The sequence below is a fragment of the Mastigoproctus giganteus genome, chromosome 4, assembly GCF_048544385.1.
Source record: "Mastigoproctus giganteus isolate SK-2022 chromosome 4, ASM4854438v1, whole genome shotgun sequence".
Classification (NCBI taxonomy): Eukaryota; Metazoa; Arthropoda; class Arachnida; order Uropygi; family Thelyphonidae; genus Mastigoproctus; species Mastigoproctus giganteus.
The window spans coordinates 213427961-213454790 of NC_143578.1; the positions used below are offsets into that span (position 1 = coordinate 213427961).

Below are 26830 nucleotides of genomic sequence, written 5' to 3' on the forward strand. Positions count from 1 at the left end.
GTCAGAAGAGATGGATTTAAGCCTTTCCGCTTAGTACAACTTGCTACAGCATGACAAATTCTTTCGGTATATCATATAACAGTCTTAGGCCACATCCTGACTATTACTTAGGTTTGAAAACCTCATTTTAGGAAGGATGTAGTCCTGCTGACAAGGGTACAGAGAAAGGCAACAAGATTAGTTATGGACTCAAATTTCTTTAATTCTGTGTATTATAATGTTTGGAACTAAGTGTGTTGACTTGATTGCGGTATTTAATGCTTTAAAAGGATAAATACACAAACAAAATAAATAAATACACAAATACCTCAACCACGTAGATGCACTGTAACTTGATTGAGGTATCAGCTCACAATATTGAGGGAATCAAATTTATAAACAAGGGTAGACAGTCAAGTATCTTCTCAACCCATGCATGGTACTAAGTACTATAGGGTCTAATACCTCTTGTGCTTGGAGTGTCCATAAAAAAAAGAAGAAATCTTTAAAAGGGTAAAAAAATAACAAGATTAGTTAGGGTGCAAATAGTTATAATTTTTATAACTGGAATGCATGCATCTATTAATGCATGACTTCCTTTAATGGAATTCACTGTATGCAGTGATTTCATTGTGGAATTCAAGGTTCTAAAAGGGTTTAATTAAAAAACTAAATGCTGAGTATATATATATATTTATTTATTTATTTTTTTTTTTTCAGGCAACATACATACATACAAGAAGAGATTTAAATTAAGAAAGATTAATTCCAGATTAGAGAATTGGTTTTCATCAAAGAACAAAGCACTACTGGAGCAAACTTCCATTTAATCTTGGGAAACTGGATATTGTGAGATAAATTTAAATCAGGCGGATATATAAAAAACAGATAAAAGAAGTGGGTGCTTGGGTTACAACTAGAAACAGTTTTTATTTATTTATTTATTTTTAAGGCTGTTGCTGCATATTGGTCCAGTACTAATACTAGCCATTTTACCTGGCTATTAATGTATCATTCAGATATGACACTTTCATGCTGACCTCACAGAGGGATGAGATATTGGTAAATCATTTTGTCTAGGTTGTTGTGGATAGATTCATTTGCTACATACACTGAGTTAGCTTTGCATTAGCAAGATCCCCCTTGTGTAGGAACTGTGACACTGGTGAAGACTCAAAGTGAGGAATAGCTGATATAAGATTGTAGTTTGCACATATGGTGATCAGTTTTTGAGAATTGGCACTGAGATCTTTCTGTCTTTGACTGTGGGGCAAGATGTATGGGTGCCAGTATCTTAACAACAGACAACATGGTTAAGCACTCCCATTCTGTGGTGTTACATGTTTGACAGCCATGTGTGGGCAATGCCTGTGGTGAGAGTCATGTGTCTCATCTTGTAACACAGCAGTGATGCAGCACAGTGGTCCAGCTAATCACTCAGTACAACATAGGAATAGTAAGACAAATATTCACCTGAACATTAGCTTATTATAGGCTATGGCAGTCATCACAGGTATTCATGTGTGATGCAAGACACAAGAAATTGCACTTTGTATGGGCACATCAGCAACAACACTGGATCACAGACGTCGAAATCTGTTGTCTGGTCTGACGAATCCCATTTCCAACTCTATCATGCTGATGGTGTATTTGCATTTAGAGAAATGCAACGTGAGGCCATGGCACCTGGATGCACTGTTGATGGCATAATCTGGTTCCCTGGATTACTATTAATCAATCGCTTAATGGGAAACTATCTTTCTATTGTCACCAACCAAGTACACTCCATCATGATGAAAGTGTATCCAGACAACTCCAATGTCTATCAGCAAGACAAGGCACCATGCCACTATTAAGGCCTGGTAGATTTCTGACCAGTTTTGGGAACACGGCAATGAATTCTCCATCTTCTTATGACTGCCCAACTCACTGAATCCCAACCCAATTGAGCACGTTTGGGACCTACTGGAAAAAGATCTGATTATTGCATACATTGTGTAACACATGGGTAGTATTACTACAGGTTTTACCTTACAACACCTTGTGGAGTCCATGCCAAGATGTGTACAGGCAAAAGGTGGCCTCATGAGGTATTAGGTAGGTGTTGCTATGCAAAGACAACTCAGTGTATCTCATCATATTATTTAAGGTTATAGTTGGAAGCAACATGGAGCAGAACATTTTTGAAAGTGTAAAGATTTTTTCCATGCAATATTCATTATTTCATTTATTTTGTTTTCTTTCAGTGAAAGTTCCTGAGCTCAATCAAGCAAAATTAATATTACAAAGCAGCACATTTGACTAAATGCAACATACCTTAGATACTACTTTGCTATCACTGTCATACTCGCCTTCTTGCAATGCCACTGAAATCTTGTTGATTGTAGTCATCACAGTGCTTAAAGACTGTCTGAAATCAGAATAAATAGAAAACTTATATAATAGTTTCATGGCTGAGGAGTGGTCCTATCAGGAGGAAGTTAAGAACTAACTATTTTTGTTCCTCCAGAAATGTTATTGTTTTGTTGTATGACCATTAATTAAAGAGTGATTTATTGATACGTCATAACAAGCATAAGCTACAGTCAAAACTAGTTAGTGGTGTGATTAGGTATTCAAAGTTAGATTCTATTGCACTCAGAAGTAATGATCCAAGATTACTGATGCCTGCATGAATTAAGGGTATCCCTAAAATTGTTTAAAAACAATGTTATGCAGAATAATTCTTTGAAAGCAATTCATTTAACAGTACAGGCACTTAAGTTTGCATAAGCAGTATTACTGTTTGTAGAGACCTTTCACTTCATTATAAATAATATGGTTATATATTATATCAATACTAATGGTAACAGAGGGACAAAAAAAAAAGCCTTGAGGTTGCAACTAGGGCCTCAGAACAGCAAAAACAACTGTCAGTTTAATGAGTCCTGTGCCCTTTACAATATGCTTTAAGGCTGCAATGAATCCTGTTGCAATTTGGTGATGGGCAGGATGAACAACTGATTTTTATTAGGGCCACTGCAGTTTGGCAGAATCAAATGAAAACCAGAGTGCTTTGCCACATGCATAATATTGAAAATTGCAGCCAACACAAATTCTCATGACATGGATTCAGACCAGAGAGCTGAAAGAGGAAATCTGATATCCTGGTTTTCAGGAAATAAAACAAGGGCAAATTGCATCTCTCAAATGCAGGTTCACATTGAAAAGAAAACAAAGATCAAATTGAAAATAAAAATATAGGAATACTAACATGTAGGTTAGTGCAAATGCATCATTTTAACATAGCTATTTACCAAAGTAGTTATTTAATTAATTAAATTGGCATCATTTCACATTTGCACTAACCTACATGTTAGTCATTCTACCTCGTAGCATGAGGCCTTTGTCCTTAAATATTTTAAAATATAGGAATATTAAATATTCATTTAGCATATTGAATATTCCTATATTCAATATGCAATAAGCCACTACATATAAATTTTTGTTTAATTTAAATATTAAAAATTATTTATTTAATTAAAAAAGTATTTTATATACAATATTACATATACTAGGTTCATAGATGAAGTAAAAAAAAACTGAACAGTGGAAAAAAGAAAAGTTTCATTCATTCATTAAAACAGAGCATCCAATTTCTGTACAGGTGTAAAACAGAATGAAAATAATTATAAAAATAACAAAGAGTAATGAATATCGCTATAAGTTAGAAACTTACAGGAATAAAATTAAAAAAAAAAAAAAAAAAGGAAAGTAGTAATAGTAGTAGTAGCAGCAGTGGCATTTGATGCAAGAAAGCAAGTGTACGAGCTTATGCAGCACCAGCCAAAAAAAAAAAAAAAAAAAATCACACCATTCCCTCCAAATGCCTGTCCAGTTCCTCCTTAAATTTATTCAACCTATCAACTTCCACAACGACAGATGGAAGTTTGTTCCAGCAATTAACCACCCGCTGGCTAAAGGCAAATTTCCGCACATCTAATCTACATGACTTTTCTTAATTTGAATTTATGCCCCCTTAGGTTCGTAATCTGAACAAGTGGAAGGATCCCATCAGAATTCAGCGTGCTCAACCCATTCAAGGCCTTATATACCTCAATCAGATCACAGCGCAGGTGCCTAGTCTCCAGCCACTGCAATTTGCAGAACTTAAGCCTCTCTTGGTAATAGGATCCCTTCATTCCCCTCACCAATCTTGTTGCCCTTCTCTGTACACACTCAAGTAAATCTACATCCTTCCTAAAATGAGGCCTCCAGACCTGTACGCAGTACTCAAGGCGTGGCCTGACCATTCAGGAGGATCAAAGGCTGACACAAGTAATTATAGACCTGTGAGCTTAACTTCTGTTCCAGGAAAATTAATGGAGGCACTGGTTAAAGAAGCACTGCAGAATCATTTAGACAAGACTTCAGTTATAGCTCAGACACAGCATGGTTTTGTTAAGGGGAAGTCTTGCCTGACCAACTTGATTGGATACTATGATGCAGTCACAAAAGAACTGGATGCAGGGAATAACTTTGATATTATATACTTGGATCTTAGAAAGGCTTTTGATACTGTTGCACATGGAAGACTGCTACACAAATTGGAGCAGTGTGACATTGGAGGCAAATTGCTGCTATGGATAAAGGGGTGGTTGAGGGGGAGAAGACAGAGAGTGGTAATCAATGGACACTGCTCATCGTGGACTAATGTTATTAGTGGAGTCCCTCAGGGCTCAGTGTTGGGTCCATTATTGTTTTCTGTATTTATAAATGATATTGATGATGGTATATCAAGCTTAATGTCCAAGTTTGCAGATAATACAAAGGTTGGCAGGGTTGTCAAGGACACTACTGACACTATGCTGCTGCAACAGGATCTGGAAAGGTTGAGCAGATGGGCTGAGAGGTGGCAAATGAAGTTTAACATTGACAAATGTAAAGTACTACACATGGGAAACAGCAACCCCAGAGCAACGTATCAACTCTGTGGTACTACACTGACAGTGGTAGAGAATGAAAGGGACTTGGGGGTGATTGTGCAGGCAGATATGAAGTTCTCTGAGCAGTGCAGATGGGCTGAAAGAGTAGCTCATGGAGTATTGTCAATGATATACAGGAATTTTTCCAGCAGGGATAAGGAGGTGATTATTCCATTGTATAAGGCAATGGTCAGGCCACACCTAGAGTACTGTATACAGGTCTGGAGGCCTCATTTCAAGAAGGATGTAGAGCTGCTGGAACGAGTACAGAGAAGGGCAACAAGATTAGTGAATGGAACAAAGGGGTGCTCCTACGAAGAAAGGCTTAAGTTTTGCAAATTACAGTGTCTGGAGACTAGGCACCAGCGAGGTGATCTGATAGAGGTGTATAAAGCCTTGAATGGTTTAAGCATGCTCAATGCTGATGGAATTCTTCCTCTAGCTCAGAAAAATCACCTGAGAGGGCATAAATTCAAATTGAGGAAAGACAGATGTAGGATAGACGTGCGGAAATTTGCCTTTAGCCAGCGGGTGGTTGGTTGGTGGAACAGACTGCCATCCCTTGTGGTGGAGGTTGATAGCCTAAATAAGTTTAAGGCTCAGCTGGACAGGTATTTTGAACGAACAGAGGGGTGAAGTGGAAGTGGGTTTTTTTTTTTTTTTTTTTGGCTGATGCTGCATAAGCTTGCTTTCTTGCATCAAATGCCTCTACTAATGCTAATGCTAATGCTAATGCTAATGCTAATTGCCTTATACAGATTGATAATCACCTCCTTTTCCCTGCTAGCAAAATTCCTATATATCATTGACAAAACCCCATGACCTGCCCTGGCAGCCTGTCTGCATTGCTCAGAAAACTTCATATCTGACTGCACAATTACTCCTAGGTCTTTTTCATTTTCTACCACCTTAAGTGTAGTACCACACAGTTGGTACGTTTCTCTGGGGTTACTTCTACCCATATGCAGTACTTTGCATTTGTCAAGGTTAAACTTCAGTTGCCACTTCTTAGCCCATCTGCCATTAACAACCCTGCCAACCTTTGTATCATCTGCAAACTTCGACATTAAGCCTGATATACCTTCATCAATATCATTGATAAATATACAAAACAACAGTGGACCTAACACCGAACCCTGTGGGACTCCACTAATAACATTAGTCCAAGAAGAGCAGCACCCATTGATTACCACCCTCTGTCTTCTCCCACTTAACCATCCTTTTATCCATTGTAGCAACTTACCCTTAATACCATTCTGCTCCAATTTGTACAATAGTCTTCCATTTGCAACAGTGTCAAATTAGACCTTATCACTTATTGCACCAAGGGAATGTACAAGTAAATTAATGGTATTAACGATATCAACTGAGATCCTCATGAACTATTACCCTTTGAACTAGTTGGAGTCAATCATAGTATGAAATAAGAGGGGAATACTATTAAACAAAAAAAAAATTGGAAATTTATTGAGATTATGTATGGAGTCCAAAAAAGTTTACAACATGTTTACATTATAGAAAAGGGTGCATTTAAAATCAATAGAGAGGATTGGGAGCACCTTGAAAAAAACGACACAAAAACAAGTTAGGTGACCTTGCTTTTGCCCTCACTATTTTGCATCCTGTGAAAGTTCTTCAGAAGATTAATTATCACAAGAGGCTGAGCTGCATCACAGTTCTAAGCATAATGGTAGAAAAATTCGGTTAATTGTTTATGGGAGAAGTGTTTACCACAGAATTATTAATATCAAGACAGGTAAACAGACTGATGAAAAATTTTAGTAGGGAAGAAGAAACAGTTCTAATGCACTCCATAACACTTTAAAATTTTTCCAATTTCTCTGGTCATTGGCATAACCATTGGGCCACCATTCTTTTAAATTTTTTGAATTAAGGATTTTAAGAATTAGAAGGTTGGAATAGGCATGCTAAATCTTAGGAAAGTATTATTCTGTAAGGTAATTTGAACAGGCACACTAAGGATTTCAAAATTGACATACTAAATTCTTTCACAAGAACAAAACGGGACAAAATAAGTTCAGACTTAGGACAGTTGGACAGCACTAGCAGCAAGAAATTAACAGCTTTTTTCAAGATATTTAAGTTAAAAGAGAGAGAGTAGAGAGGGAATTATCACAATAACAGTTGGGATACCATAGAAATTAATCAGATAGCAGATCGCTATCCATAAATGCACCAATGCACTGGAGCCATTCAGAAGGATTATGAGGAAAAGACTGCCCCCCAAGGAAGTTAAAAATCATTTTATATATATATCAAAAAATTTTGAACTTTTACTTTTTAGGCACAATTCCAAAACTGCATTAGTGCACAATAACTTCACCATCTGTGTATATCCACATATAAAAACCGACTCTCAACAAACAGATTTTCATGAAATTTTAAAAATGTAAGCCAAATGTTTATACATATCTCAAGTTATTTTTTAAACACACACACCTGGTTATATTCACTGCAATACAATATCTATGGTTATTCAGTGGATTTTCAAATTTCACAATGAATTATTTTGTAGTGAAACTATTTAGAATGCTTAAAAATAATTAAATAAACATAATAAAACTGAAAATAATAATTACAGCAACTTAAAGAATAATGCAATGCAGACAATACCTAACTTAATTACTTTAACCAATTAATGTGTTAATATGTTATCTTGTACCTTAAACCATAATACAGTGGGTACCACTTATTGTGATCAAATTTGGTTTATGAAAATTGATAACATTAAATGGAGGAATTTTTTCTGACGAAATATAAAAAGTTGTTTCTATGCTTTTTCCAAGTATTCACATGGAAAAAGCCACACCACTGAACAAAGCAACAGCTATTCTTAGATTCAATTGGATTTAATTTGGATTATATTTACATGGTAATAGCGTGATGAATTGCTAATGCTGCGTCCATACTGCCCTCCATAGCCCAATTTATTTCTAGATATATGTAAGTTAGCTGTTGCTTTGTTCAGTGGTGTGGCTTTTTCCATGTGAGTACTTGGCTTTCTGTCTTATTATTTTAGCACTGCATAAGGACCACCGTTATGCAAATCTACTGCGTTGGCAGTTCGATCAATGTATTGTTCTGTTGTGGCATGGATTTGTTTAGCGTTCGAAATGCATTGATTCCCTGACTATTATGGCCTCGTGGTCCTCTGACGAGATGGGATATATGGTCAGTCTTTTCTATTTTATTTTATTATTTTTAGTTTATTGATCATGTATTGTTGGTAGTTTACGTTTCAATATTAGTGATATTTCAGACAATTCAGAAACAGATACTATCAAGGGAGGACCATTAAATTTCTTTGTATTTGGCCTTCATTTTCTAAATTATTTAGGAGCGTTTCTCCAATAGTACCCCCCCCCCCCCCCCTCTTTCTTTTGGTTTTGTGCTGCTTATCTGTTAAGTTCATTTTCACGATACTGGCATACATTTTAAGTTATTTTACTTTTTATTTAAGTTTATTACATGCAACATGTTGTGGTTTGTGCATTTTTTCTGCCATTAATGCTTGCTTTACTATTTTTATTTTTATTTTATATTTACTTTTCTTCGATTCAATTGGATTTAATTTGGATTATATATATATATATATATATATATACTCTACATACATCATTACAATATAAACACATATTAACCGATTTCAGTGTTAAAAAAAAAAAAAAAAAAACCACACATTATAAACATACTGACCCATTTAAAAAATTTCTTCAATGTTTGTTGTTTTTAATCCTTAGCAGTTAAATTTTCAAAATGTTCTTGTAACCTGTACAATAATTTGTAGTCTTCACTTATCCTTCCCTTTAGTTCTAATGCACTCCATAACAATTAAAAAATTTCTATGGTCATTGGCATAACTCTCTGGATCTTAATATCTTCATTAAAGAATTTTCATTTCCCTCAGTATCAGGTTTGTCTGGTATAATTCCATCAACTATATCCTTTACTGACAGATCACCTGCTGTCGAAATATTGTGCAATGTTAAATGAATTATTGGTATACTCTGTTGGTACTATACTACTTTCTTCAATATTTACCACAGCACCTGCCTGAATAAATCTGACCTTATGAAAACAGTTTTTGATTTTTTGTTCAGAAATTAAATCCCAAGCTAATCATCATATGCACTGCATCTAATAAGTTAAACATGGGCATCGTTGCTTTCTTCAATTTCTGCAATAATAGTTCATTGCATTGCACTGCATTAAAATGTTTTGAAAATCTTTATGATTCCTTGATCCAAAGGTTGCACTAAAGACATTGCATTTTCTGGAAGAAACATCAGTTTTATTTTATTCAACTGCACATTCGGATGAGCTGTAGTTATCTAAGGTAAGTGCAATTTTTTTACTGACTTGCAATAATTCTCTGTCCCATTCCTTCAGAAAGTCAATGAAAAGTTGAGACATCATCCATGCATTTATGTTGTTCCTATATTCAATTGGTAGGTTTCTGTCCCGAAGACACGTGGATGCTTACTTTTCCCAATTATGAAAATCCTTTTTTTTTTTTTTTTAATTGTGCCTGTCACATTGCATGTAAGAAGTACAGTCACTCTTTCTTTCTGCTTTTTTCCAGCTATTGAATGTTCATTTCTGAATAATAAAGTATGCTTAGGAATTGCTCTAAAATAAACACCAGTTTCATGTGTTGAAAATACAGTCAAAACTAAATGCTTCCAATATATTAAATAAGATATTTTCCACCCATTTTTGTGCTGAACCTGTATTTAAGCCTGATTTTTCTCTATGAAGTTTTTTGTACACAATGTTGTCTCTCCTTCCACCTGCTTAACCAACCATCTACAGGCTTAATATCATTTACACCGATTTCATTTGCACATTCCTTCGCCTTTTTGCATAGGATATTTCAACTGATGAGAGCATTTTTTAATCTTGCATTTGTGAACCATCTCAGAAACACTTTTTCCACAAGTTCATTCTTTCCATATCTTTTCCTTTTCAGATACTCAGTCATTCCTAACTCATGCAACTTTCTAGTCTTTAAAAGTTTACACAAAAGAAGCTGTGAAACACTGACTTTTAATGCAGCTTCTCTCTGACTACACTTAGGTAAGGCACCATAAGCACTTAGAATTTTGTTCTTTTCACTCAAACTTAAATCTTCAAATTTCTGCGACATTTTTATTCAAAGAAAAATTAAATCATGGTTCAGTTCTCAGTGGACGTCAATTGTAAACTAAGCTCGAGTCTGTTCACAGAAAGCAGGGAGTGGATTCAATACTGCACATATGCACTGTGAGATCATGTGATCACTTGTGGGAAAACTTCGAATTTTTGGACAGTGTAATTAAACACCAATAACTCATTGTACATAGTTGTAAAACTTTACAATAGTGGGTAGATTGCTTCTTTCCCTAGACAGATAGCAAAAGTACAATTTTCTCAATTTTTTTACTTGCTTTTGCTTAAAGGCACTCTCCTGCTTTTCCTGAAGCTTACAGACATGTGACAGGGATTAGAAGTTATAAGGTACTGCTTTCATGAGACAAGGGACGAGGTCATAAACATTATTTGGTGGGGTTAGGATTGTAAATAATCAACAAATTTCTGACTTATACACAATTTTAGTTCAATATGTTCTGGAAGACATTTCTCCTAACTGAAATGAAAAATGATAACAATAAATGGTGATATGATCATATAAATTGGCCAATAATAATCAGCAATAAAATTAACCGGCATTCAGCATAATAAAGGAATATTATGCAAACCTTATGCTGAATTTGAAAGCTGCAATTTGGGGAAAAAGGCTAGGAAAGTTGGGTCACTGGGTTTTGCTTTTCCATCACAATGCACCTGTGCACAGAGTCCAGGTTGCACAGGATAAAATTCATGAATGTTGATTTTTACTAAAACCACCTCCTGTACAACCCTGAAGTTTAGAACTTTAATCCTTAGGGCTGTGCAAGAAACAAATAAGTCACTTGGGACTAGATCTGGACCTAAGTGAATATTATTTGTTCTTTAACCTCAATTCTCTTCATGGAACTCATTTTAAACCAAGTTCTAGCTAAAATCAGCTAGGAGAACTTGGTTTAATACCCATGCTGATAATTTTTTTTTAGGGTTAAACTCTTTATAGATTAAACAATAAGTGTATTGAACTTCAGGATGAATGTATCGAAAGAAAAAAAAATAAAATAAAATAAATAATAGAATTTTGTACCTTTGTCTTTTATAACCACCTCTCTATATAGATAAGATTTTTCTGTAATAATTTTATCATTAAAATATGTAGCTCACAAGAAAATGTAACATAAGCTAACTTACTTCACAATCAAGATAAGTTAACTTACCTCACTGTCATAAATCTTGATTATACATGGAGTTCATAAAATCAGGTGACCTGGTTGGTCAAGCAACAGGGCCATGTGCCACAGCTCAAAATCTTTTATTTATATCAGATTTTGAGTATCATTTTTGAAATCAGAGCATTATAATTTGAAAAATGTTATGCACTGCACCACTGGTTAGTTTTAAAATGCACTATTTTAATCTATTTTGCACAATTACAATATTCAAAGAATTTAACACTATGTTAACTCATTTAAAACAAGAACAATACATTAAAAATTAGAACAATGCTGTAATGTTTTGGCCGTTGTGCCACAGTCTTGGACAAATGGCAATAACATCTAAAGTAACTAGTGCTCTAATGATGTCAGACTAGTATAGGGCTAAATTTTTTATATATTGTTATTGTGCAACAACATTGTAATTTTTTTTTAAATTTGTTATCCAGTGACATTTTTCGGTTCTCCCTCCTTAGGTTTACCTTTTTATTTATTTATTTTGTGAACCACATTCTAAAACAAACTTTAATATGATGAATAAAAACTTACCGAAGGCACTCTGGACCACTGTCATCCTTTCCATAGGCTTTATCAGTGGCTTCATGAGCCAATTCTTTCAGTTTTTGACTTGGTAGATCTCCAGGTTCTCCAGACATTGACACTTGTTGCAAGACTGCTCGTAAGAGTAAATGGAGAGCTAGTAAAACTTTAATTATCTGATCTCGACCATCCAAGGATAGCTGTTTGCATACCTACAGGTGGACAAAACAGAATTAAGCAAGCATCTACAAGGGCAAAGCTAAATAAAATAAGCATTACAAAAACATAGAAACAAACATTCTGGTTTTATGAGTAAATTTTTAGAAAATTATTATTTGCTATTTGTTCTTCAAGGCCAACAGAAGGTAGCAGGTATACTTGAATTTCTGAGAGTAGAAACCTCAATCCCATTTCTTTATTCAATTCCATTAATCTCTTTTTTTTTTGACATTTTTATTTGAATAAACAAGAGGAAACATAATATTTTCTTATATGCCTCAAGGAGAGCCAATAGAGGTGAAGAAATGGTTATACTGCTGTGGTGGAAAATTTAAATTTGATTAATCTGATAAGTAATTTTAATCAGTTAAATATCTCTTTCCCTATCCCCCCCCCCAGAAAAATTCTTGGGGTGATGGAGAAAAATAAATGCTGTTAATATATTCTGAGCCAATTCCATCAGAATGGTCTCTGCTGCTTTAGGTGAGGAATGGGAAAAAATGAAGCAAATTTTAGTAGAATTTGAAAGAGAGATATGTAGAAAGGAAGAGAAAAGACAAGAAATTCAGAATAGGTTGTGGTTAGTTTGTAATGAAAATTAGTTACACAAAAACAAAAGTTAAGGTCAGGGCAGACGAAAAATTGAGTGTAGATGAAATAACCAAATTAAAACAAGTTAGTAATTTTGTATATCTAGGACCAGTGTTTAATGTAGATGAAAGATCAGATATAAAAATAAACAGTAGACAAATAAAACAAAAAGTGTGTGGAAAGTCAGTTAACCAAATTCATTTTGAGCAAAAGAGAAATTAGCCAATATGGACTCTTATGTGAACTATTGATATTGACTATTATAGAAAATTGAAGAAACTGAGTGTTTTGATTATGTTATAGAGAATTTTTGTTTTCTAATTTCAGAGAAACTTTCTATTTTAATAGTAGGGGAAAAGTATCTGAATTTATCATCTTACCTCATTATCAAAGTGAAGTATAGAAGAACTTCCTTCTGCTGGGCATCGTCGTTTCATCTGATAAAAAAAAAAAAAAAAAAAAAATTTGAAACTCCATTGACAAAATCATACTGTGGAGAATATAAAATTTCAAAAATTATTTAGGGAAACACATTAAAAAAAATCTTTCAAATGATAGTCTAGTATGAGCAATGACACACTTCTATTTACCAAGTTTTAGCAAGCATTTTAATCATATTTATTTCCATTTTTTATGATAATATTATGGATCTATCGAACATCATCTTCGATTCTTAAAAAAAATATAAATGCAATATTTTCTATCTTTATAGTTAAGACAAAAATACAACTACATAGAAAATACATTTACATTATATATGAAATAATACACAATATTATATCAAAATATGGATTGACAATGTCAATATTACATTACAATCAACATGGATTATCACATCAGTATTAGCAAATGATACAAGGAAGCAATCTTATACAGCATCAGCAAAAAAAAACAATCCACTTCCACAATACCAAATGCAAGTTTGTTAAAAACAATCAATCACTCTCTGGCTGAAAGCAAATTTTTTGCACATCTATCCTGAAACTTTTACATTTGTGTCCCCTTATGCGTGTTATCCAAGGAAGAGAAAAAGTAAAGACACATGCACTACCCTATCAAAAAGTATGCAAATACCATGATATTGGAAACAGAAACTCTGTTGACAAGATCAAACTATGGAGAATTCTGAATTCTCCATAACATGAAAGTTTTGACAAACAAATGAATACAATGTGGGCCCACCCTCATCTCCAGTGACCGTATCAATCTATTCTGGGACACACTATGTAAGTTACATGTAGCAAACAGCAGCAATTTGTATCCATTCTTCTTTCAGTGTACAGCCACTCCCCAGCTTACACTCAACTTAAGGAAATTCGACTTTACGTAAGTTTTGCCAGCCGATGCAAACTTAAAAAAAAAATCATGGAAACATATTTTGCATCCCGTAGGAATAAATGGAGGTATTGTGAAAATATTGCAATGTGAACCCATAACACAGTGTGTTTTTTTTGGTAATTCATTCCAAGACTTTTGAAGTTGAACTTTTTTCTATATAACTAAGCTATTTATCTCCCTAAAAGGTCATTTTTATAATGAAAATTGCACTACACTTTCATCATTATCATATGTTCCATTATAAGAATCAATTTTGAAGCCCTTTGTAATATTTTTCTAAAACACATTTCTGGAGGTCAATAACGTAAAACAATAAAATCAATTTGTACTTTCTGGTTTATTGGGTTTTTCTGTTAGCACAATCTATTATAAACATGAAGTAAACTCGACCTTATTGCATTTGTGATAATACCGATAACCAGAATTGTGAGAGTTTTTACGTTACGGTATTATGAAATCTTCAATCATATAAAAAACATAAATAAATTTTCAGAATCTTCTCTTTGTTCCTATTTATTTATTACAATGATGAAGGGAAAGGGACCAACAGAAAGTGCAAGTGCTGGCAGTGCTAGGAAACAAAACAAAATTGATTTAGAAATGAAGATGAAGTATGAAGCAGGACAAAGTTTGTCATCTATTGCATGGAATTAGGTCTTGCTGCTTCAACAGTGAATATTATTTTAAGGGACAGTGCACGTATAAAAGAACATGTTAAAGGATCAACGCATTTAAGATCAACAGTGATCACAAAACAGCATTCAGGTGCTATATCGAAGATGGAAAGCTATTAATAATATGGATGGACAAATCAGACTCAGAAGCAAGTGCCCCTGAGTCCAATGGCCATTCAAGCAAAAGCAAGAAGTATTTATGAAGATATTAATGATAAGAACGGTGAACCCCAAGCCAAGTTTGTGGCAAGCAACGGGTGGTTTTACAGGTTCAAGCATCATGCTGGTTTCCAAAACATTAAAGTATGCGGTGAAGTCGCTAATGCAGCTGCAGAGAAATTTTGCGATGTGTTAGAAAAAACCCCCTCTAAATCTCCACAACCCTCAACTTCCACAGCAGCGTGCTTATCAGCTGGGGAGTTAATTCTGGCAAATGATGCTGAAAAGGTAAAACTTGCTGACATTATGCCTGTCTCCTCTCTTTTTGTAATTTTATAATTTTGGAATTTTTAAAATTTTGCACACTTTTGTAATTTTTCCAGCTCATGAAATAAAAAAATTTAATAAATAATCAATGTCCAAAAAGAACATGTTTTTTTTTGATCGTTTCTTCATGGTCATCATGCACCTGTGGGTGCATGATGACCATGAAGGGATGCAGATGGTCTGCAAGGATGAACATGAAACCTGGACCATTAAGAGATGCATCTAGATGTACCAATGTGTGCCAGTTGAACACGTCCCAGACTATTACCACCGTCCACTTGCCTGAATAGTTCCTTGTTGACATGACAAGTGCATAGCTTTGTGCGGTTTCCACCAGATATGCATCCTCCCGTTCACTCAAAATAACTGGAAATGGGACTCATCGGACCAACCAGGAGACCCGTCTCCAATCATCCAAGGTCCAGTGCTGATTTTCTTTTGCCCAGTTGAGGTGTAGAGTTCTGTGTCATGGTGTTAGCAATGGGACTTTGGTGGGTTGGCGGCTCCCAATAACCTATTGCGGCTAATGAATTGCCTGATGGTCTTGGTGGAGACGTTTCTGGCACCTCTCTCATTGAAGCTGATGGTGATTTGTGCCACTGTCACATTCCAGTTGGCTGAAACAATGCGATACAGGCATCGAGAGCCATGTTCATCCACCACCTTTATTCGCTCACAGCACTGTTGACGATGAGATGCTATTCTGGAAATGGCATAATTCCAACACACTCTTGATACTGTCGAATGGAGATAATGCAATTTCTGTACCACCTCAGCGATAGAGTGATCCATGCAGCGGGCACCCACTATAATTTCTCTTTCAAAGTCGATTTACTCACAATGTTTATCAATACTGACATTGAATTACTGTCTATGCGAATGCAGTGTACCTATATACCTGCCAAGCGGTGGGTTCGTCCACTAGCAAGAGGGGAGTGAGAGCGTCTCATTGCCTAGGAAGTAGGTATACCATGAATTCTCTCCTTTTAGTGTATATTGATATATACTGTGGTGCACTGAGGCAACTTGGTTTAAAAAAAAAAAACTTTTTTTAATGTCCCTGAGAACAAAAAATTTTAGAGACTATAGCAAATAGCGGTAGAAATTGTTTATTTCAAAGTCTGCAGGTTAGGTTACAGCTATGGTATAAAATTGACAAGTACAGTCAGTCCTCGTATAACACGTGTTTACACTACATGAATTCGATCATATACGATTTATAAATAGGGAAACGATATCTTATATAACACGAACCGAATTCGCTTATGCACGATTCGCCTTTGTCTTTACAAGAAATGGCAGTCGAACGCGGAATCACCCCAACTGAACGCAACACAATAGGAATGAAGAGGAGATTCTGAAAATGTATTTGTTTTTTATATCAGTGAAGGTGAAACACATTTCACCATAATAATGTAAAAAGCAACACAATTCCAGCTATCGGTATAATCGCAAATGCAATTAGATCGAGTTTACTACCAGTTTATAACAGATTCCATTAGCAGAAAGGCAACTGGAAATTGTTTTTATTGTTTTATGCTAGTAACCCCTAGAAATGTGCTTTAGTAAAATGTGAGGTGTTAATAGTGTATCTCTGCCTTTACGGTGTTGTTTATTCAGTTGCTACACACGTGCAGCTTTGTTTATGTGTATCAAGTGTGCCTCCTCCTTTTGTAATTGTGCTTTATTCCCTAAAAATGAGTAAAATACTTAAAAGGTGTGAAAAGGAAGTGTCCTGGTGAAGACACTGCAGATTCACAGAGAAAAACAAAAGCAATATCGATAAACAGAGGCGGACTGGGTCAAAAATTCTTACCCAGGAAAATTTATAGTGGCCTCATACTAAGGTTTATGGCCAAAATCACACTGGCCTCTGGCCCACCGGGGTTTCCCCGGTAAGGCTAATGGCCAATCTGCCTCTGTCGATAGAGAAAAAATATGAAATTATGAAATGCTTTGAGCGAAATGAAAGACCATGTGATATTGCACGTGCTACAGACCTAAATGAGGCAACGCCGAGAATTACAAAGAATGCAGAGAAAATAAAAACAACTTTCATAGCAGGAACAACTCAAAGTGTAATTAAAATCCATTAGATTAAGACACAAAGAATTGGAAGACATGGAATGGCTGTCATCTGTTTGGATAGAAAACCAAACAAAAAACAAGTTTGCTTATGATACAAGCAAAAGCATTAGCTAGTTAGTTAGTTAGTTCTTAGGTTTTTAGGAGCATTAGCAACTAAGGCCATATTGCTCCGGGATATGCGGTGGTCATTCCCTGACCTTTCCACATCCTCCGTATTTGGTGGTGACGGGCTCGAACCCCGGTCTAATCAAGTAGCCTGTGCTATGCACTGCTGCTCCTTCCCACCTGGCTACGGAGGCGCCGCAAAAGCATTAGCAATATTTTATTACGTAATAATCGTAATAAAATATTTAAGTAATTAAAATGCTTGCGTATTACGTATTTTATTACGTATAATAATAAATAATCGTAATAAAATACGTAAGTATTTTATTACGATTATTTATTGTGTTTGGTAATGTTTTGGTTACAAATGTGTGTTCAATCTTGGGTTGTCGGCACCTAACCCTATTTTTCCCATAGGGCCTGTTGTTTATATTGCACAATTTTGCATTACGAGGACTGACAGTACAGACATCCCTCAAGGTTCATGACTAATTCATTTCTCAAAATTGCTACTTAATATGAAAATGATTTTTTTTTGCACATATATGTATACATGTGCATATAAATTAAAAATCATATGCACATTAAGAGCTATATAGAAAGTTGTGGAATTATATTTCAAAGGGGGCTATGAAATAATTTTAACTGTCCAATGGGCATGCCTGATCTCCCAGTGCTACAGACATCATTTTTTAAATTTAAAAAATTATCTATCAGAGTAGCACAAATGTAAATTTTGGTTTTCTTCAATTTTTATTTAAAATACACATCATTAATTGTGAATTCAGAAATATTTTCATAAAAAAAATAAATAAAATGCAGTCTAACACACACACACACACCCTAATAGTGGTAATGTCATCCTCCTCTTGAGGTCAGTACTGCTGCCACACAGCGATGCATGAAGTCCATAAGGCCTCTGAATGTTGCAGGAGGTATGTTTTACCATGTTGCCAAATTGCATTCTATAGATCTGCAATGGTCTGTGGTGGAGGATACAAACACAGGATCTCTTGATCACGTAATTCCAGAGATGGTCTATGAGATTCATAACTGGTGAATTTGGTGGCCAAGTAGCACATGGAAGTCATGTTCGTGTTCAGCAAACCACTCTTGAACAATAATGGCAATGTGCATTATCTTTGTGGAACACATGTGACATCTTGGAAGGCAGTCACAATTAAGGCGTTTTACCTGATCAGCCACAAGATGGGTAGTTTTTAGCATTCACAGTGCAGTCTAGGGGTATGAAGGCTACAAGAGATTCCTAGGAAAACATCTTCCACACAAAAACACTGCCACCACATATCTCTTTCAGTTGGACAAGGATGTTGGGGTGACTGTTTTCCACACTTTGTCACCATATCCTCCATCCACACAGTATATGGGAAACACCAATCACTAGAAAAGGTAACTCTTTTCCAGTCAACAATGGTCCAATGGTGCCATTCAGATGCAAACTTTTTTAAGTGTTGCTTGCAGTGGGTGCCTGTAAGCATAGGTACCTTGACTAGGCACCTACACCAGCAGCCCATAAGGATGAGAGTTCATTGGGTCAGGGAAAGTAATGGAGTCAATAGTTAAAATAGTAATGCAAGATCATCTTGATAGGCATGTAGCAAATCAGGAGTTTCTCATTCCATTTGAAACTAATTTTTTTTAAAGATATTGAAATTTATTTATTTTCAGTGTATTTGTATTAGAAATACATACACCTTTGAGTAATTCAGAATTAGCTATAAAGTCCAGAGGATCACCTTGATTTGTGTTTTATTTGAAGATCAAATAAAACATACCTAAAAGAAAACAAACAGCTGAAACCAAGTAACTTTTTTTTTAGGCCGATTCTCATGATGCATTTACCTTACTGGATATTTTAGCATTCTTACCTTTTTAAGAAATTGTCGGATATCATCAGCAAAGGTGATGACTTCTTTCAACAAAGCACCTATATCTGTTGCTTGATCATCTGACTAAAAAAAATAATTACAAAACGAAGAATGTTACACACTTTGAATATACTCTAACTGAAATTGACGTGACTACAGTATTAAATTTTCATCATTTATTACAAAAAAATTCCAATCTGAGGTTGGACAATTATTTTTATTTAAACTGTAAAAAATGTTTAAATTACTGACATCGACAAAACAATTTCAGATTGTCTGAAACATGATAAACCCTGCTGTATTTATCTAAATACAATGCAAAATTAAACTAAAATAACATCAGAGCATTGATTGCTTGATCATTCTGATTAAATTACTATCCAGGCCTTACCTAATCCAATATTGTCCACCTCAATCTAAGCATATGTAGGAAATAAAGAATGCACAAAAAATGTACAAAATAGAAATTTTTTTCTATAATTTTTTAATTTACTTTAAGTTTTGTTTATAGCATTTCATTCATTATTTGGAAATGCCAAATTAATGACTGGCAAATTACTGGCTCCCTGAAGAGTTTTTCCCCTCTTTCTAGTCTCCTGCAACCAGAAAGTTCATGCAAATGGTAAACCTTTTATACAAATAACTAGTGTATAACATCATAAAATATCAAAAGGATATATAATAAAAAAAATATATATTTGAGAAACAAAATTTATTTTAGCTTGAATTAAATACATCATATTTAATAATGTCAGTTATTCAGAGTTTATCTGAAGTAGTGCAGTGCCCAGACAACACATTATAAAGGTAGGGCACATGCTTCTTCCCATTAAGTGAATAAAGGATTTTGTTTTTTATCTTCTGTAATATGGGAACTCCCCAATTTATGAACTTCTAGTCCCAAATTATGTTTGTACATACAAAATTCTGTTCAGAACTATGAAAACATTTTCCCACAAACAATATTATAAAAGCATGATCAACCCATAATGTTGCCAAGGTACAACATATTTGTAATGAAAAATAGAAGGAAATATCAACTACTGCCATAGTTTAGTATAATTTAGTTTAGTGTTCAACATGTAAAAGCAAATATAGCTTATCTTAGCATCCAGTATTTATTAATTTTTGGAAAAAATAGCAAATTATGGGAGACAAAGTTAGAAATTCAGACATTTTTGTGACACCATTTTCGATGTAGCCTTAACATAAGATGTGAATGTTTCAAGATGTAATCTATTTTAAAGTGCATCTTGCAACAATGCAGAAACTTTAATTAGCCTTCCTTTGTCTTTCCATCTATCCATATAACATTAATCTTATATGCAAACAATTTAACATATATTTGTTATTTTAAGTCCTTAATAAAATTTATTTACTTGCTTCAAGTTTTAGTGTAGGCTGAATGATTTGGAGTATAATTTTCTTGTATATAACTTTATCCACTAAAACACAGACATTTCAATGACATTACTAAGTGACATATATCCTATAGTAATATACACACACTCAGTCGGCAGTTTATTAGGCACACAACCATCATTAAAGGAACTAACCGTTCCATTAAGCAGTGCCACATGCCTATTCCAGGCTATATATAGCAGTGTCAGATACCAAGAGTTAGTGTGTATGTGTACACAATTCAGCTGTTGTTGTTGTTATTTGGTTTTTAGGAGCATTAGCAACTAAGGCCATATTGCTCCGGGAATATGCGGTGGTCATTCCCTGACCTTTCCACATCCTCCGTATTTGGTGGTCACGGGCTCGAACCCCGGTCTAATCAAGAAGCGTGTGCTACGCACTGCTGCTCCTGCCCACCTGGCTACGGAGGCGCCCACAATTCAGCAAGAAAATTAGTTCACAGCATGGCTTAAGTGACTTGAGTGTGGCATGACAGTCTTCATCAGATGTACTGACACAAGCATCACAGAAACTCGCTCTACTGCAGTGGTGCTTATGCACAACAGTATTAGAGTATACTGAGAATGGTCCACTAACCAGAAAACATCCAACCAATGGCCAAGGCCAATTTATTAATGTGAATGGCCAACAGTGTGAAAAGAATCATACAGTCTAACAATGTGTGCAAAGGGGGTATATAATGGGATACATAATGCACTGGACTTTGGCATGGTAGCTATCCTCACTGGTTTCCACTCATTTAAGCTAAAAACAAGTGGCTATGGATACAGTGGGCACAGGAACATTGACACTGGATGCTTGAGGAGTAGAACAAGGTTGTCTGATCTGACTAATCCCAGTTACAGTTCTTTATCAGCAGCAAGATGGCAACAGCAATCAATGGACCCACTGTGCCATGTGGCAACACAGAGAACTGGTGGCAGAAGTGAAATACATAATTTAGGACCATCCCCTGATTCCAATGGATCAATATCTGAATGCCACAGCTTACTTGAATGTTGTTGCTGGTCTGCTCTTGGAACAATTCCTGAATGGAATTGTTTCATGAGAAGGAATACGGAGGGTTGATTCAGCCTTTTGATAACGATTTTGACAGTACTTTAAAACTATGAAATTCCATGCTGCCAACACACCGGTTGAGTTCTATTTGTTTTCCTTGCTCATGGACTATCACACAGCATTGCATTTTCCATTGAAGTAAAGCATGCTGCAAAACTGCCAAGTTGATTTTGTCCCATTCCTGCTGGCAGACTTTCCACAAACCTTCAACAGTTCTGGGGCGGCGGTTTCTGAGAGCTCTTTTCAAAAGTCTGAATGCACAAAAATCCATGGGTGCGGTGTCAGGTGATTTAACAGGTATATCTTCAAACAGGATCGAACAAATACCTGTCACCGTTTCCATTCTCCGCAAAAAAGCATGTTTGGAACATGTGTGACTGGACGCCTTATTCTGGTGCACCCAGACCTTTTCAGCATCAGAACTGTACAATGTGGGTATTTCATGTTCAAACAATGGTTGGTGTTCAAACAACTTCAGTCAGGTGATACACTGAGTTGACTTGAAATCACGTTTTTAGCGACTCTACGTAACTCAAATTTGCCATTATAACAAAAACTGGCTACAACCATAAAACCTCAGCCAAAACTTTCCTTGCACTGACGGCACCCATGTTGGAAAGGCCTTGTCACCCTGTGGACGGTAATAAATTGCCCGAAATTTGTTGCAATTGAAGAGGTACACCCATGCTTTGTCCAATGTTGCTACGAATTTCCACCTTTCAGCTGCCAGATATTTCTCGTAGAGTTTTCGAGCATTGACCCGCCGTGCTGCAATGTGCCTTGCTCCTAGGATGCAGTTTCTTGGGTGTTTTCCACCCACTTGCAGCACCTTTGTGGAATTTTCCTTTGCCATTCAAAACCTTATGGATACCAAACTTTGATATACTAAAATTTTTTGATTTGCACCTATCAATAATTTTCGTATAATTGTACCCTTCTTCGGAAAGTTTGGTTATGTAACCTTCCAACCATGGTTCCAATTTCTGAGGCATGTTGACATTAAAGCAACTTCTACAACTGATGCACCTGTTCATAAGGATTGGGACTGTGCCTGCACGAAAAAAAAATTTACATTGCTGCCGTACGTCACAAGCAGGATTAATGTCAAAATCGTTATCAAAAGGTTGAATCAACCCTCCGTACAACTGCACCATAAGTCACTGATTTGTGCAGTTACTAGATCCCAACCTGAGTGAGTATCTCTGGAATAAGATGAAACAAGCTGTGTGCAGCAGAGATCTGCTGATCTCCAATATGATGTAATTTAGCATGTATGGGCCATCATTCCCATGGAAAACTTTTGGCATCTAAAATTTTAGAGTTCATACTCCAACAACTTGAACTGTTCTGAGGGCTAAAGGAGGTGCTACGCACTATTAGGTTGGTATATCTAATAAATTGGCCACTCTTTGAATTGGTAGGCAGTGGTATTGTTGTGACGTTAATTTAAGATATGTAGATTTTTGATTATGTTAGATTCATGATACCCAGCCTTACTTTTACCAACTTGGCATGAAACCCTATGAGCGAAGCAAAAACAGAAAGTTACATAATTTGTTTTGACAATGAATTTGCTTTACTGACTTTTTATTTAGCTGATTGTGGTTGTGAAAGGATACTTACATTTAACAAAGCAATTATAGATGAGGCATCTACATGAATGGAATCACATGCGATGTTAAGCAGTTTTATGAAGTCAGTCATAAGAGCAGTGCAATCTTTTCTTTCTGATGCTAGGTGAACACTGTAGAGGCTCTAAAGATGTGATAAAATATCAAATTATACAATAATCAAATTTCAAAAACGTTGACTTTCTACAACAGCTGCTTATGTCAGCTGAGAAAATAGATGAATAAAATTCTATGCATTTAAAGAGTAGAAATCATTAATTTTTATTATGACAATTTCACAGGAAGCTGTAAATGATATTCAAAGAAATATATAAATGTTGCATGAGGTGATGCTTTCTTATTGTATTTTTAGCAATGGTTAACAGATGGATACAGCTGTCAATGGTGCTCACACACCAAGCAGTGAGAGCAACTGCATCAATGTAGAAATATGTGCCCACATACATTAGTAGCCCCCACCACCCAAATTACAACTAAAGTTGCATAAAAGTTACTTAAAAGTATCACTGGCTTATGTGAAAGTGGCAATTGACTGTAGTTATTAAGACAAACACACTTAAAAAAATAACTTTAATAGTGAATGGAAACATGATGCAATATTTAAGAATAAACTAAAGTATCGTTGAATATAAACTTTGAAATACTAGCATCCTTAAAACAATGGTTTTTACAAAAAGTAATACGCACTGGTGAAAAACAGTAATGAATTGTTCATCACTCACAACCAGAAAGTTTTGTAATCATACATGCACACTTATGAGACAATAATGATGTGTTTTTTATTGGTATTTTTAACAATTGATAGCACAGTCTACAGAAGCAATAGTAAACCAATGTCATGAGTGCCACAAGACTCACACATGCCACTGGTTTACTTTTAACCAACCTTCTGGTCTGTTTTAGGATGCTATAACAGATGGATGGGTTATTGGATATTATGATATAAATACATTTGCCCCACAATAATTGACATACTTTAATGGCAATGGTAAATGAAGGGGAGACATCATCAGTACGTCAATATTTTCCAACTTTCTAAAAAATTTCTATAAGATAATTTTTTAAATATAAATTGTTGCCGTGTTAAACATGATTTTTACTTAATACAGTAGAACGTCGGTTATCCGGAATAATTTGAAACGGCGAGTTTTCTTCTTTCTTTTACTAATGGTAGTATTTGAGACAAATGTTTATTACGTTACAAGAGTATTTCTATCTTTTCTTTAAATTCGTATATCTGGTGAAACATTGGATTAGGAAACCACGAGTGATAGAGTTTAGTCATTCGCTTCTGTGAACCCAGTTTTCCATGGCATATTTTGTTCTCTTCATTTCATATGTTTAGTTTAACTCTAGATTCGGTAAGAATAATATCAGCCCAAAACAGTACAATTTATTATTTTTCTCAATATTTTACAATAAAATGTCAATGAAAAGAAACAGCAGCAGAAAAACAGGAAGAATGTAATATAATCAAAATGATATTGTTAAGGAACCTGAGATTTATTAGCAAAAAAAAAAAAAGTCACAACAAACGAAACAAAAAAGATTGAATGCTTTAAAAAATTACTTAAAATTTTTTTCTACATAAAATTTGCAGTAAAATACCTATCCAAATATACATAAATATGTAACGTGCAAATTTTTATGTATAAGTTATTATTATTATTTTTAATTAAATAAAATTTGTTTTTTTTCACGGTATTTAAAGCACTTAATTAACAGTAAGGGAAGATTAAATAATATAATTTATTTAACCTTATGTTCGATTATCCAGAAAATTTGGCTATACGGAAGAGGTGTGACATTAATTATTCCGGATAACTGATGCTCTACTGTACTAGCAATTTCATAACATTTAATTAAATTCGTGGCCACTTTGCTACTGAGTTGTAGATGGTGTAATTGTTCTTTATTAAAAGGTATCACTTTTAAAATGTGCTAGTTGCAGGGGCCTTTTCAGATGAATGAATAAATGTGGAATAGTTGGGCTTTTAATGTCTATTCTAGATTCAAAGGAATCAATATAACCACCAAATACGGAGGATGCGGAAAGGTCAGGGAATGACCACCGCTTATCCCTGGAACAATATGGCCTTAGTTGCTAATGCTCCTAAAAACCAAATAACAAACAATCAATATAACATAAACAATAATGCCAAAATTTTAACATATTTCTGCCAAGCCAGTGACCAACAAAGTGCCCAAATTCAAAAAGTGGTTTCTCTACAACATTGCAACAACTGAATTGGCTCAATATGGAAGACTATGCTGAACTAATACCATATTCTACAATATAGCCCACCAAACATTTTGGTTATTTCCAAAAATGGAGGAGGATTAGCAAGGCAGAAAGTTTGGGAGCTGTTCAACACTGGGCAAACTATTTTCCAGCATGTAGAATGTTTTCTCTAAAACAGCTGTTTAGTCACACACAAACAGTGGATTCATTACTGGGACCTTCTTGAATCATAGGAAGTTTTCCTTTAGCCAGTAAGTTATTAATCATTAGAATATATTGCCTTCTATGGCTTGAATTTGAAAATTCAAAAGCCTCTGGCTTCCTTCCACCCTATGACTATTATAATATGATGCAAGTCAGGAAAATTGAAGTGACTAATTGTATATAACAGACACAGGTTAAACAAGGAGTGAAGAACTGGCCTAGCTCCTAGATGATGCTTTCTTCGCACTGATTGGATGACTTATGCCTGTGAATAACTTAACTACATGATTTTCTCCTCTTTTGGTGCTGGTTTTAAATTTGGAATAGACTGCCCAATCACTGTGAGGAAAGCCATCGGACAGGAAGGGCTAGGCCAGCTCTTCACTCATTGTTGCAATGACCAATGGGATGCAGCTCCATATTCTAAAGATTAACCCACACATTCCACACTTTAAATTTTTTAAAAAATATTTATGTACATCACATAAGCAGAAATATATGCACATGCACAATTCTGAAATTATGTACACTTAATGGTGATGTAAACTTGAAAATGAAGAGACATATACTTTCATATTTATATTCTATATTTGTAACATTTTTATCTTCAACAATATTAATAATAATTTCTCTTTTGTAGTAAAAAACATAATGTGTAAAACATCGAATATTTCAATTTTTATGAAAAAAATAAAAAATAAAAATTACATTTCAATTCATTAATAACAAGTCAATCAATAAACACCAAGAGAAACAAAAATATCAAAAACACTTTTTCCATAAATTTAAAAGAAAGTTGGAACCTTTTAGGTTCAGCACTACCATTTCTGTTACAATTTAGGGCATTACCACTACTAGGTTAAAGTAGTTGTTTTCTGGGTCATTCTCACAGATGTGGCCAACCAATCTAAAGCTCTTGTTTTAGGTTGTTCATGCTTATATCTGTTCATACAGATATAAGCAGTGCAAAATTTGAATTTGGGGAGTATAATGTGCACAGAAAGAATAGACAGGATAGGAAGGGAGGAGGGGTTATACTGTAGTTAAGAAACACACAA

General features: G+C 35.0%; 1 protein-coding gene across 1 annotated transcript in view; it reads right to left on the reverse strand.

Moving 5' to 3' along the window:
* LOC150087392 (dynactin subunit 1-like) overlaps positions 1 to 26830 on the reverse strand; it is a gene marked incomplete in the record, with an annotated part of 260166 nt that overhangs the window by 38217 nt on the left and 195119 nt on the right. Inside the window, 5 exon segments of the mRNA XM_090372464.1 lie at positions 2296 to 2389; positions 11834 to 12036; positions 13015 to 13071; positions 19215 to 19298; positions 23319 to 23450. Coding sequence (XP_090228590.1) covers positions 2296 to 2389; positions 11834 to 12036; positions 13015 to 13071; positions 19215 to 19298; positions 23319 to 23450 — 570 coding nt within the window.